The sequence below is a fragment of the Microcaecilia unicolor genome, chromosome 5 (assembly GCF_901765095.1).
Source record: "Microcaecilia unicolor chromosome 5, aMicUni1.1, whole genome shotgun sequence".
In the NCBI taxonomy this organism is placed as follows: Eukaryota; Metazoa; Chordata; class Amphibia; order Gymnophiona; family Siphonopidae; genus Microcaecilia; species Microcaecilia unicolor.
Genome location: NC_044035.1, coordinates 261103431 through 261118289, shown reverse-complemented (window position 1 = coordinate 261118289; position 14859 = coordinate 261103431). Strand labels below are relative to the sequence as shown.

The window sequence follows — 14859 nt, the reverse complement described above, 5'->3', positions numbered from 1 at the left end:
TGGAGGAATAAGATTAATCTCTACCCAAAAGGCCGCTTACCCCCTGGTTGAATGAGCCTTGAGAATCTCTGGCACCAGTCGTCCCTTGAGGTTTTATGCTGAAACAATAGCCTCCTTAAGACACCAGGATATTGATACCTTTGAGGTCACTTCTTTCTTCTGTCCCCCAAACAGGGACATACAACCGATCAGAACAGTGAAATTCCTCTATTCTCCTTACTCTCGCCATGCTCTACAAGCATCCAGGCGATGCAACTGTCTTTGTTCCTCATTCCCACCTATCTCCCCCAATACCAGTAGCAAGATACTCTGGTTAACATGAAATGAGGAAACTACCTTCAGAAAAAAAGGAGGGAACAGGCCACAAAAGCATTTTCTCCTTTTTAAATACCAGAAAAGGTTTTCTGCATGATAGAGCTTGAAACTCCAAGATCCTCGTTCCAGAGCAGACAGCCACGGAAAAAACTGTCTTCAAGGTGATGTCTTTCAAATGTACTTTTTTCAGCAGCTCAAAGGCCATCAACATTAGATTCAAATCCCAGAGCACAGGATGATGAGTTGGCTGGATCAACTTAATCCTTCTCAAAAAATGCACAATGTCCGGATGAAAAGCCAACAGCTTACCACAAACCAATCCTTGATAGCATGCTAACACCATCACTTATGGTGAGGCTAATGCCATTTCCCTACCTAAACCTTTCTGTAACAACTCCAAAATCTCTGCCAACAAAGCTTTCAGTGGCATGCCACCCCTCAAAAATGTGCCATACTCTGACATATACCGTGTCAGTAGACCTCTTCCTCAACCACAACATGGTGGAGACTATGCTCCCAGAATCTTTTCTTCTGCAAGTGTGCCCTCTCAAGAGCCAGGCTATGAGACAATACAGAGACAGGTCTGGCATCCACATCACTAGGTCCCTGAAAACCAAAAACTTTAACGGTTGCTCTACTGACAGCCAAATCAAATCCCTGTACCAGGGTCTCCAACAGCCACCAACACTACCAGTCAACCACACTTTTCTATCCTTTGGATGACCTGACCCAGCAAGGGCCACAGCAGACCAATGGGAGGCCAGAGATGCACTAACATGTGAATTCCCTCTAAATACACATTCTCTGCGACTAGAGAATCTGGCTATTTCTGTGTTGGCTGTCATCATCATTAGGTCTATGACTGGCTGTCCCCAGAGCTGTACATTCCCATCAAAGGCTGCCTGCCCCTGATTCCATTCTCCTGGGTCCAAGACATTTCTGCTCAAAAAATCTACCTGAATGTTCTCCATTCCAGCCACAGGCAGACACAATAGATGACTTTCTGCCCATACCAAGGGGTTTGCCACCTCTGCCCCCCCCCCCGCCGTGTTTTTATGCCCCCCTTGATGATTCACATAAGCCACTGAAAAAATGTATACCACTTTGTTCTGAAAAGGCCTGGCGAGCCAATCACACTGGCCTAGTCGCCAGTCTTTTGACCATGGTCCCCGTGTCACCTGACCCAGGCAGTGAGCTTCTTTTTAAAAACATTTTATTTGCATTTAGTTTACATTTACAAGTACCAACTTGAAAAGAAAATCACAAATAAGCAATAATACAATTAACAATACTTTCAGGAAATGTCCATCAATCAGGAAAATAACAGTGTTCTACATAGTCCATAAATAGGGGGGGAGAAACCAAATAGAAAAGACTCCTGAAGCCACCGAATTCCAGGCATCTCAGCCCTTGAGGCTGGTATCTGTCATTACAATTATGCATTCCAGGGGCTCTAGGCTCATGCCCTTTTCCAGACTGGTACTCTGAAGCCATCACGTCATGCTGTTTCTTGCCTTCAACTCCTGCGTCTGAGGAGACCATCAAGAAAGAAGAGCATTTTAGAGCAGCTGAATGTGAGCTCTGGCCCACTGAACAACTTCCAGCATCACTGTCAAGGATCCCGATACCTGCAGGTAATCTTGAGCTTGCAAGTTCCTACAGTTGAGAAGGTGACACATCTGTGCCTGTAATTTATGGGATCTGGCATTTGGCAAGAACTCACCAATTATGAGTGTTGAAGCAATGTCCTGTTCAGCTGTGATTAGCTTGATGCATGGGGAATGACATGGCCAACTTCCTTATACCTTCCAAGGATTTTCCTCATGCTCCTCAAACAAATTAATGTCCGAAGAGACCTGAGCAATGAGCTCCTGAAGCTCATCCCTACTGAATATGAAGGAATCCTCTCCTGGAAGTAGCTCCTCAGTCCAACCTTACTCTGGTTGTTCTTCCAACCTATCCTGATGATCCTCGGCAGGATCCAGATCCTCCCCTGACTACAAGGACATACCCCTTCTCTGCCTCCTGGTCCCAAATCCAATCTCTGTCTCCTTGGTGCCCCTGTGCCACCTAACAGTTCTGCCTGTGAGGGACTCACTTGTCCACCTTACTTACACCACAAAAAAGCCTTGTACATAGACAAAATTAATTCAGGGGAGAAACTCTACCCCTCCAGAGGACTCCCTTTCTGTATACTCTCCTAGAAATGGTTCTGCCAGGTCCAGGCACATTTCCTGCCACTTTCATAGCCATTTCCACCTCCATGGGCCAACATGCCCATGCTCTCTCCTGTACAATGGGCTCCTTTACCGCCGCAGTGTTGGAAGATGTGGCTCTACCCCCATGCTGCGCACCTCTATTGGGCTCTTCAACTCCCCACTGGTGACATAACTATTAGCGAAGAAGCCTCTCTGTGACTGCCTCTAGCAGTACTATTCATAAGTACATAAGTATTGCCATACTGGGACAGACTGAAGGTCCATCAAGCCCAGTACTCTGTTTCCAACAGTGGCCAATCCAGGTCACAAGTATCTGGCAAGATTTCCCTCCCTCAACTCCAGCAATGCAGGATCAGAAGTGAAAAGCAAGTTAAAGACAACTGGAGGATACAGAGAGCCTAATCAGCATGCAGCCCCTAAATCCTTGGTTTTTTTTTTAAATTTAAGGTCATTTGCCACTGTTTGTCTCAAATTAGGGACTCTTAAGTCCCCCACCCTGGATACTGGGGAGGGGAAGCCAACACATAAGACCACTCCTCAGGCTGGACCCCACTCAAGGGGGAAACAATGAGGGATGAGATGAAAGAGGAAGGGACCCTTGGATATCCCGAAATATAGTAACATAGTAAATGATGGCAGATAAAGACCTGTACGGTCCATCCAGTCTGCCCAACAAGATAAACTCATTTTACATGGTATGTGTTACTTTATATGTATACCTGAGTTTGATTTGTCCTTGCCTTTTTCAGGGCACAGACCGTAGAAGTCTGCTCAGTACTGTTCTTGTACTAAGTTCTAAAGATAATGTCGAAGCCCCTTAAAATTTACACTCCAGCCCATCCCTATCTATTCAATCATGATCAGGGTGTAGACCGAAACAACTTTACTTTCTCTCTTTTTTTTTTTTAAAGATGAATCGAGCTGGAACCCCACCCACTAAACAGCCCACCTTTTCAAGCTCTAGACTACATAAGGCTTACTAATGTCTACAATCTGGCTGGCTATGGACTGCACAGGACACATATAAGCTCACTCTGAAGTCAGTAGTTCTCAATCTCCATCTGCTGGTAGGAGTGTGTAAACCCAAGTGTCTGGACTGGTCTGGAGGGATGCTAAGAAAACCTATGTTTGGGGTCACAACTTGGATGGGTCCTCCATAGGACTTCACTGGCCTGTGCAATGGGGGGGGGGGGGGTCACAAGCTTTCTGTGGCTACATGAATGGGGTCACAACCACTGAAAGATTGATAAGAATTGATTTATGATCTGACAGAGTTTAACATAATCAAGGCATCACCCCATCATGATTCTATATTTGGGGGATTAGCTCAGAAATGTAGATGTTTTTACAATGTGCTCTGAAAACCCTCAACCAGCTCTGGATTCTCTCCTGTTCATGCTCAGTTAAAGCCTAGAACTGGCAAAGCTAGGGGGAGAATGCTTGCAAAATAGCTGGTGCCCAGGCTCAATTTTTCAGGAACACCAGATCTCCCAAGTTGGAAGAACAAATGTGCAAGCACTGGCATTTCCTCTCTACAGAACTTTGCACTGATGAGTTACTTATTACACAGTTTGGGGTGAATGCCTAGGGATTGCAGCTGAACACAGTAATATTGTCCTCTAGACACTACAGAAAACCATTTCAGACTGAAAGCAAAAGAAGATGAGTACTAAAACCAAATAAGTAAAAGGAATATGTGTACTATCAAAGGGACACTCAATGGAAGAGATTTAACCAAAAGTTAATTCACTTCAAGGTAATGGAAAATGGACCTTTTTGGGATCTTGCCAGGTATTTGTGATCTAGATTGGCCACTGTTGGAAACAGGATGCTGGGTTTGATGGACCTTTGGTCTTTCCCAGTATGGCAATACTTATGTATTTATTCTTCCTCAGCTGTCATGGGATTCCTAAAATATCCTGAAAAAGTTAATAATATAGAAAGATTTCACTGAGGTGATGATTAGCTTTCAAGTGCTCTGCAACTGAAAACACAAACATTTACAATGGTGAACTTGGTGAAAGATCAACTGCTTGGTGAAGTGGATCAGACTGCAGAGAGATCAACCTCACTGTCAGCTGCTGCAAACTGAAACTTGAGAGAGATTTCACTGCAAAACTTTACAAAGCAGCACTGGTGCGCTGGCCCGGTAGTCCACTTGCAGTACTGTCACACAGGAAACCTGGGTTCCATTCCCCGTACCACCATCTGCTCTTTTGGTCCTGCAAAATCAGCTGTGATGCTAACACATGAAGACAGGCAACTACAGCTGTAACTTAGCAGCAAAATGAAGCATCCTTAAGTGGGTTCAGGACTGGAAAAGGGACCTAAAAGGGTGAAAATCCTAGCAGAGTGGAAAATCACAACCAGGGGAAATAAACCCAAGTTCCAAATGCCCTCCTGACCCCATCCCTCTTCATCACAAACAGAGGCACAGAATAATGACTGGGGGCCGCCCCACACTTCTCCAAGGGCCACCATTTGCCCCAGACCTTGCATTGAAGAACACTGTCTTATAAGATCCACGAACACCTACCAGCCACCTGATCTGCCTCTGTTGCCTAATGTCACTGCCTTCCTCTACAGTAAGACAATATTATCAGTCTCAGCCTGAATATCATTTTTAAAAACACCTGAATACCAGCTCATCATAAAAGATGGACAATCAGGCTCACACTAATGATGCTGGCTAGCAGTAAGGAAAATGGATGTGGTAACAGAAACAGCAGATCAAGAAGGATTTTTTTCTGAATTGTGTTGACTCTGTTGGAATGTATTGTATTTTACATGCATTGCCTGTCACAAATGTTTGTCTCTGTGATTACTCTGTGACCTCTGATGTGAATTACTTAGAGAGGTCACACCCATGCAACTTCCTGTGGGGGTCAGACACAGTACATGGAGCTCATGATCTCTCCTAAGCTGTGAGAATCTATGGTGGTGTGAGCATCCATTACCATCTAAGCACATGGAAAGAGCTGATAATCCAAATGTATAGTATTATGTATATATAAGCCTGTCTGAATATAATCTAACTACAAACTGTGAGTAAACAGATGTTTTGTTACTTCAACTTTAAAGTGACTCAGCAGTGAATTATTCTGGGGTGTATGAGAGAGATGAAGAAAAGAAATTAACATTTCTAAAGCTGAAGCTGTGTGTATAAAATCTGCTAATTATTTACTACAAATAATCCAACAAAAGGGTTATGGGCCCAGGGCCCAGGAATTGAAAAAGGGAGAAATATTACCAGGCAGTAAAAAAGCCACATTTTTCTCTTAAGTTTTAAAAGAAAGATTCAGTCTGTCTCTCTCTCCCCCCACACACCAGACAGAAGGCTAAGAAAATGGCTGAGGGAGGAAATTCACCATTTTTCCACTCTCTCAAGGTGCCTAAATTAACTGAATTTAATTATCAGCAGTGGGAACTAAGATTCATATGTCTCCTTCAAGCAAAGAAATTAAATATATGCTTAGACCAAAACAGAACAGCTGAAAATATGGCTGAATGGGACAATGCAAACTATTATGTGAAGTGCATGTTTTTGGAAGCTCTCTCAGAGAAACAAGCCATATTAGTGGAGGGAAAAGATACACCAAAGGACATCTTATATAAACTGAGAACTATGTATGCAACTACATATGCAAAACAGCAACCAATTTGGTTGGCAGAGTTGAATGAAACCAAATTAAGGGATAAAAGTAAATGTAATGATCACATTATGCATCTTATGTCTTCATTTCAAAAGTTAGAACTTTCTGGAATTCCCATGTGTGATGCATTGAAAAGAGCATTTCTTTTTACCTCACTATCAAAGAAGTTTGATGTTTTTAGGTCTGTAAATGAAGCCATTGAAGGGCAATCTTTTGAACAGGCAGCATCAAAACTGAGGCAGGAATGCATAATTAATGATTCTGAGGAGAAGTGTTCTCAAAGTCAGTCAGAGAGAAATGAAACAAATTTCTTGGCAAAGAACAGAGGAAGGCGGAGCTATGGGAAAACTCCACCCAAGGGCAAGCTGATTTGCTACTCATGTGGAAAGGAGGGACATGTATCTAAATGGTGTAAGGAAACACAAAACACTCCCTCTAGCTCACCTAAGCCAATGGAACAAAAGAATTCTCTAACCAGGAAATGTATGAAAGACAATGATAAACATAAGGGCTTTCTAATGGCAGAAAAATCTTTGACTATGGTAAATAATAATTCAAATGAAAGTACTTGGATTTTGGATTCGGGGAGCACATGCCATTTAACCAATTGTAAGGATTTCTTTCAGGAAATGTGTCCAGAAGAAGGTATTCTTAAAACTGCAAACGCAGGGACTGCTAAGATCCAAGCAAAAGGCATTGGATTCTTAAAATGCAAAGTGTCTAATGAAGTTAAAGAAATTCCTGTAAGTGATGTCTTGTATATTCCCCAAGCAGTTTGCAATATGCTTAGTGTATCTACATTAGATAAGAAGGGATTTGTGATTCATTTTGAAAACAGTAAGTGCACAATCTCTAAAAATGATGAAGTGTATGCTGAAGCTTTTATGCATAATGATATTTATAAACTGAGCATTTCAGGTGAAGCCTCACATCTGGCGCAAGTAAGGAAGAATGATGGTAAATGTAGTCTGGAAATCTGGCATCGCCGCCTGGGACATCGTGATTTTAAGGTGATCCAGGATCTTCACAATGGGCAACTAGCCACAGGCATTCAGATAAGTGCAGATGCTGGTAAAATGGAGAAATGCATAGACTGTGTTACTCAAAAAGGTGTGAGACCCTCATTTCCTGCATACACAGGAAATAAGAGTAATAAAGTACTGGACTTAATACACAGTGACTTATGTGGACCGTTTAATATCCCATCATTGGGAAATAACAGATTTGTGCTAATATTCTTGGATGATTTCTCTAGATACTGTGTGGCCTATTTGCTGAAAGAAAAAAGTCAAGTCACAGACATGCTGAAGAAATACGTAGCCATGGTGAGCAATAAATTTGAAAGAAAACCAAAGGTTCTTCAGACCGACAATGGTGGTGAGTTCACTTCACAAAGCATGCGCACATTTCTAGAACAAGAAGGCATTCAGCATATCACAACAGTAGCTTATACACCAGAGCAAAATTCTGTTGCAGAGAGAAAATTTAGGTCACTTGTGGAAATGACCAGATGTATGCTGTCAGATAGCAATCTCCCTAAAAGACTATGGGGGGAAGCCATTCTCACAGCAGTGTACCTACAAAACAGAATGCCAACTAAAGGCGCTGAGCGCACACCACATGAGACATGGCATGGTAGGAAGCCAAACCTGTCACACATAAGAACATTTGGAAGTACAGCATATGCTCATGTACCAAAGCAAAGAAGGCATAAGCTGGATTCCACAACAGAAAGGGGCATTCTAGTTGGCTATGCTCCAGGACACAAAGGATATAGAATTTTGAATCTGAAAACTGGCATTGTTGGCATAAGACATGTTACATATTTTGATGAAAACAAAAGGGTTGATAAAGGCTGGATTATCCCAGATGAGCCTTATCATCCAGAATATGAAACTAGAACCATAATAGACATGCCAGTGTATATAAATGCCATACCAAGGCAGATGTCTGAAAGCAACTCATCTGTATCTAACGAGGAACAGGCAGAGGAAGCAGACACAGAAAGGATCATTGAAGAAGACAGTACAGTTGGAGAAGGGGAATCAATTGGAGAAGGACTCTCAGATTTAGAGGATGCGGAAAGGTCAGATCAACCTGTTGTCAGACGCTCATCCAGGGAAAACAAAGGTGTTCCACCCCCAAGACTGTCTTACCTAACAAAGTCAGCAGAAGCTCAAGAGCCCTTAACATGGGATGAGATTGAGAAAATGCCAGCAGAAGAAGCTGCTGAATGGCATAAAGCAGCACAAGAAGAAATTGATGCATTGGATAAAAATAATACTTGGATTCTTACAAAATTACCTCCTGGCAAGAAAGCTATAGGATGCAAATGGGTATTCAAGTTAAAAAGGAATGCACAAGGAAAAGTGGAAAGGTATAAAGCCAGATTAGTCGCAAAGGGATATCTTCAAAAATATGGAGAAGATTTTGATGAAGTGTTTGCACCTGTAGTGAAACACACGACAATTAGAACACTTCTGAGCATTGCAGTCTCAAAAGGCATGCAAGTCAACCACATTGATGTGAAAACAGCATTTCTTCATGGAGATATAACTGAAGACTTGTACATGGAACAGCCAACAGGTTTCATAAATACAAAACAAAGACAGCTAGTGTGTAAATTAAACAAAGGTCTTTATGGATTAAAGCAAAGTGCAAAATGTTGGAATGACAAATTGCATGAAATATTGACAAATTTAGGATTTAAGCAAGGTGAAGCAGATAAATGCTTGTACACTAGGTGCAGAAATGGACAATATGCATACATTTTAGCTTATGTTGATGATCTGCTCATTGCAAGCGAAAGTGAGCAAGAGTACAAGGACATTGTAAAATATTTAAACCTGAATGTTGAGATAAAAGAACTTGGTAATGTGTCATACTATCTTGGTATAGAAATTGAGAAACAAAATGATGGTTCTTATCTTCTAAGCCAGAAGCAGAAAATAAATGAGCTTATTGAAAGTTTAGGTATGCAAGATGCCCAAGTTGTAAGCACTCCCATGATCACTGATTTTCTGAAGGATGAAACAGTAAGAGAACCTTTACCAGATAACATCCAATATAGATCAGCCATAGGTAAGCTTTTATATCTGACTACCACATACAGGGCTGATATAGCAAATGCAGTAGGAATTTTGAGCAGAAGGGTCAGCTCACCTACCAAATCAGATTGGACTGCAGTTAAAAGGATGGTAAGGTATTTAAAAGGTACCATTGATTGTAAATTAAAGATTTCAGCCAATAGTAATCCAAAACTAATATGTTACTGTGATTCAGATTGGGCAGGGGATCATTCTGATTATAAATCCACAAGTGGATATGTGTTTATGTATGGAAATGTACAAATTTCATGGGCCAGTCATAAACAAAGTATTGTGAGTCTGTCTTCTACAGAAGCTGAATATGTGGCTGTATCAGAAGCATGCAGAGAACTGATGTGGATTGAAAAACTTTTGCTGGATTTTGGAATAGCTGAACAGAGACCAATCCAGTTAATGGAAGATAATCAGAGCTGCATCCGACTGTCACAGAATGACAAGGTTCAGTCACGCACCAAGCACATCGCAACGAAATACCACAACGTGCGAGAGCTGGCGAAAGAAGGGGTCATCAGTCTACACTATTGTCACACCAGTGAGATGACAGCTGACATCATGACCAAACCGTTACCCAGAGAACGTTTTGAGAATCTGCGTATAAAGCTTGGACTTTGTATGAATTAATAATTGCATGACAGTTATGCATGAGAAGGGGTTTGTTGGAATGTATTGTATTTTACATGCATTGCCTGTCACAAATGTTTGTCTCTGTGATTACTCTGTGACCTCTGATGTGAATTACTTAGAGAGGTCACACCCATGCAACTTCCTGTGGGGGTCAGACACAGTACATGGAGCTCATGATCTCTCCTAAGCTGTGAGAATCTATGGTGGTGTGAGCATCCATTACCATCTAAGCACATGGAAAGAGCTGATAATCCAAATGTATAGTATTATGTATATATAAGCCTGTCTGAATATAATCTAACTACAAACTGTGAGTAAACAGATGTTTTGTTACTTCAACTTTAAAGTGACTCAGCAGTGAATTATTCTGGGGTGTATGAGAGAGATGAAGAAAAGAAATTAACATTTCTAAAGCTGAAGCTGTGTGTATAAAATCTGCTAATTATTTACTACAAATAATCCAACAGACTCGAGGGGGCCCCTAACTCAATGTAGCCCCTGGGTTAGAGCACCATATTGTGATTCAGAAGATATGCTTGGACATAAGTTCAGGCTTCCCTCTCCCACTAACTCTCCTATAACCCTGGGCAAGTCATGTAGGCCTTCTTTCCACAGACACATAATGGGATAAACTCTTTAGTACACCAAGTCCTCAATCGTCCAGTGCATCTCGGAAACAGCTGAGAAGATCACATCTGTCTTAATCAGGTTTTTTTTTTGTCAGTTCCTAAGAACAAATTAGAGAGAAAATCTAAAACAGTTCAAAGACTATTTGATGGGCCCACAAAACACAACATGGATAAGTAACATGATGTGACACTCTGAGAATGGTGCTTTTTCTTTGTGCATGTTTTCATACTCACTGGCAGGGCCACAATCTTTGCACCTTGCTGTGCTGCTTCCTTTATAAATCCGCAGGCACGCCTAAGGTTATCCAACTTAACAGGGGACACCAAAAGCTGGATGAGGGCCAGACGGAATGCTAAGCATAAAAAAAAAATTTCATCTGTATAATTAGTCAAAACTAAAAATATAGAGAAAGCACATTACTATGAGCATTAAAAGAAGTCTCTACAATTCAATCTATCTAGGTATTTTTAGTGCTTGTGGCTTCTTTATAATTACTAAGCCAGGGGATCACTGAATCTTGCACTGCCAACAAGTTAACATATTGCCTTTTACTGCTTCTTTAAAAATAATTGAATCCAGGTCCTCTATTCCCCAGAATTCAAAGCCCTAGGCTGGAGGGATGAAGCCTCAGCCATTTTTCATCAGCACCACCTAGTGGCCACACATGTAGTCTAAATTACCCTTGTTAAGAATGGTCAAAGGCCACAAGCCTCTGCTCTAACGACTCACTTCAACAACCAGACTCAAATGGGAAGATGCTATAAAACAGGTGAACCCCCTGTCTAATTGCGAATAAAGGCTCATTGCAGCATAGCTCAGCAAAAGCTAGTTCCAAATAAGCTGCAAGCCAATAAGGAGTAGAATACAAAAAACCAAATCTATCAAAATCAATTTTCAGCTTTAATTATATAACAGTTAATACACCAGAGTTTTTTTTTCTTATTCTGTATCCATGGCCTTAATCTTCACTCTCAATCCTTGAGGGCCACCAATGGGTTTGGTTTCTAGGATATCCCTAATGAATATGCATATATTTTTCCAAAATTGAAATAGTCAAATCTCAATTAACATTCTATTTTATTTTATTTGTTAGGATTTATTTACCACCTTTTTGAAGGAATTCACTCAAGGCGGTGTACAGTAAGAATAGATCAAACATGAGCGATAAATTACAGAAGTAAAAATATTGAAATAACAATATAAAGTATGGCATAGAGGCATATTTTCAAAGCACTTTGGGAGGCTAAGTTCCATAGGTTTCTATGGAACTTTGGGAGGCTAAGTGCTTTGAAAATGAGCCTCATAGTATACTACTTACAATGTCAACACAATATGTAATAGAACATTATAATTAATAGTGAAGGGTAAAGCAAAGATGTAACATACAGATAGGTAAGAGTTAGAAAGTAAGGTTACTGATTTAAAGAAAGTTGCACATGAGGTCAGAGAGATGGTTAAATATTATCTCAGTTAGGGTACGACTGGGTAAACATGTCTTGCTAAAGTATTTGCAGCCCGAGTCACTCCTTGTGTCTGTGAGTAAGACTAACACGTTAGTTACTTCTTCCAATAAAGGCCTGGTTTAACAGCCAAGCTTTCACCTGCTTCCTGAAGTAGAGATAGTCTTGTGTTAAGTGGAGCCTTTCAGGCAGTGTATTCCAGAGTGTGGGGGCTACTCCAGAGAAGGCTCACTTGTGTGGTATTGCATCGTGTTATGTCTTTTGGAGTGGGTGTGGTTAGTGATAGTCCTTGAGAGGGCCTTAGTGTCCTTGGTGGTGTGTGGAGAATCATCCTAGTCTTCAGGTACTCAGGGTCATTTCCTTTGAGGGCCTTGAAGATCAGGCTCCAAGGTGTCCTTTTACTAAGCTGTGGTAAAAATGTTTTCAGGGACTGTTTTTGCCGTGCACGGAGAACCTTTTTACCGCAGCAGGTAAAAAGGCTGAAAAAAGAAATGGCCATGCAGTAAGACTGCATTTACCGTGTGGCCATGTGGTGAGGAGCACATCGCCACCCATTGAGATGGAAGTAAGGGCTCCAACACAAACCCAGTGGTAACCAGCCAGCATGCAAGCGCTACCCGAATACCACCGTGTAACCACCTGCTGAAAAAGTTTTCAAATATTTCCACTAGCACCAGAAATGCCATGCGCTGGGAGTGGACCGCCGGCACCTGCGTTGGGCCAGCAGTTGTTCTGGCTTACTGCTGCCTTATAAAAGGGCCCCTAAACCTTTTGACTATTGTAATAGTTAATTACTTCAAACAAAAAATAAAATATATCAACTTAATATAAACTGTGATAAAGGTGCTCAGTACATCCCCACTATTTCCCTCTGGGACATTATGACCGCTCGATGAAAATCACTGCACCGTGAGTTCATGTGTCAATAGTAAAAGCTCTATGTATATGATGATAATACTTAAATTAAAATACCTTTGTTGATATCACTCACGGCTGCTGAATCCTTTGCATTCCAACATGTATTAAAGGAGGATCATGGATGGAGAAAAAGTGGATATGGACTGTTTATAAAATTAGGAGGAGCTGAAATCGTCAGTACCATTGTTTGTAGAGAGTGTGGATTATTTTTGGACTTTGATTGAAAAGACTGAGTGGATTTATCATCACCGAGTCTCCTTTTGATATACAGAAGCCTTATTATCCGTGGACTGTCTTCATTTTAAATATCACACAAAGGAATCTACACATCGGTGAAGTAGTTTGTACCTCTGGGATCAATATATCTTAGAAAGCAAAGGAAAGCATTATCTGCACTGATGACAGCAAATTGTGGAGGTCTTTTACTAAAGCTTAGCTCGAGTTATCTGCAGCAAGGCCCATTTTATTCCTATGAGAACTGCTGCAGATAAATCAAGCTTAGTAACAGATCCCCTGTATGTTTCTGTGCGCTAACCACAAGATGTAATCCATAGTCATTTCATCCACTTTGGACATGTGCGCTAACGGTACACACTAATTCATTGAGTAGCTGCTTATACAATTAAGAACTCTACTATAATCTAACTAGGAGAGGATTATAGGAAAGAAATGGTTTCTCTGCCTGCCACGGGCCCTTTAAGTGGGGTCCTTTTACTAAGACGCTGTAGCATTTTTAGTTTGCAGTAGAAATCATCATGTGGTAAACGCTGAGATGCCCATAGGAATATAATGGGTGTCTCAGCGTTTTGAGTTATCTATCACGGCCACGGCAAGCGTCATCACAATGAAGAACTCTACTATAATCTAAGTACAAAACCTGTTCAAACAAATCGGCACACGAGCGGTGAACTCGAACGCCCCACGGGAGAATACAGGCATAGGAGAAAGTGGGATGTTTGACCAAGGTAAACCAAATCCTGGATACATAGATGTTAAAAACACTTGTTTATTGATGAAAAAACCGAAGCTTCATGCTGGCATTTATACTTATTAGATGGTTTCCTAAAGGACAAGTTCATAAACCACTACTAAATGGACTTGGGAAAAATCCACAATTCCAGGAATAACATGTATAGAATGTTTGTATGTTTGGGAAGCTCGCCAGGTGCCCTTGGCCTGGATTGGCCGCTGTCGTGGAAAGGATGCTGGGCTCGATGGACCTTTGGTCTTTTCCCAGTGTGACATTACTTATGTACTTACTTATTTGTCAACGAGCAAGTTTATTTGAAAAAGGTCTTCTTAAAGACCCACCTCATAGATCAACACATTACGTGTTTTTCAACGTCTGCATCAGCTGTTCTCCGGTGACTGAGCTACAGACCCACTATACGGATCACCTCACCGCGCACTTTTAAACGTGTTTATCAGATGTTCGCCTATCAACCGAGACTCCTGATGCAGGCCTAACGGCCGAAACACAACTGTTGGGTCGAGTCTTTTTTTCATCAATAAACAAGTGTTTTTAACATCTATTTATCCAGGATTTGGTTTACCTTGGTCAAACATACTAATAAGTACAAAACCTAAAATTTACATTAATATTTGTTTATACTGAGATTCCATGATTCTTACTTAATCTAATAGTTAACATTTAGAGAAACAGTTTTCAACTTTTTATGTTTCAAAGTTTTTATTGATGATGCCACAGATTAATACAGTTCTTTGATTAAATACATAACAGTTTTAACTTTGTCAGTCATATGTACATTAATCCGCGGTCATTATCATCAAATTGATTTACAGTTTTCTTCCCAATTCCCCCCCTCCTCCCCTTAATACTGTCTTTAACCTATTCCTTATATCAAAATAGAGTAATAAACATCAATAAACATTGTCCACTATCTGCACTTTCCAAGAATAATAACTTGTATTT

At 41.0% G+C, this 14859-nt stretch overlaps 1 protein-coding gene across 1 annotated transcript in view; it reads right to left on the bottom strand.

Annotated features, from left to right (window-relative positions):
• NIT2 (nitrilase family member 2) overlaps window positions 1–14859 on the bottom strand; it is a 71303-nt gene that overhangs the window by 43957 nt on the left and 12487 nt on the right. The window contains exon 2 of the mRNA XM_030204071.1: window positions 10782–10900. Within this exon, the coding sequence (XP_030059931.1) occupies window positions 10782–10900 (119 nt within the window). The remainder of the gene's footprint in view (window positions 1–10781; window positions 10901–14859) is intronic.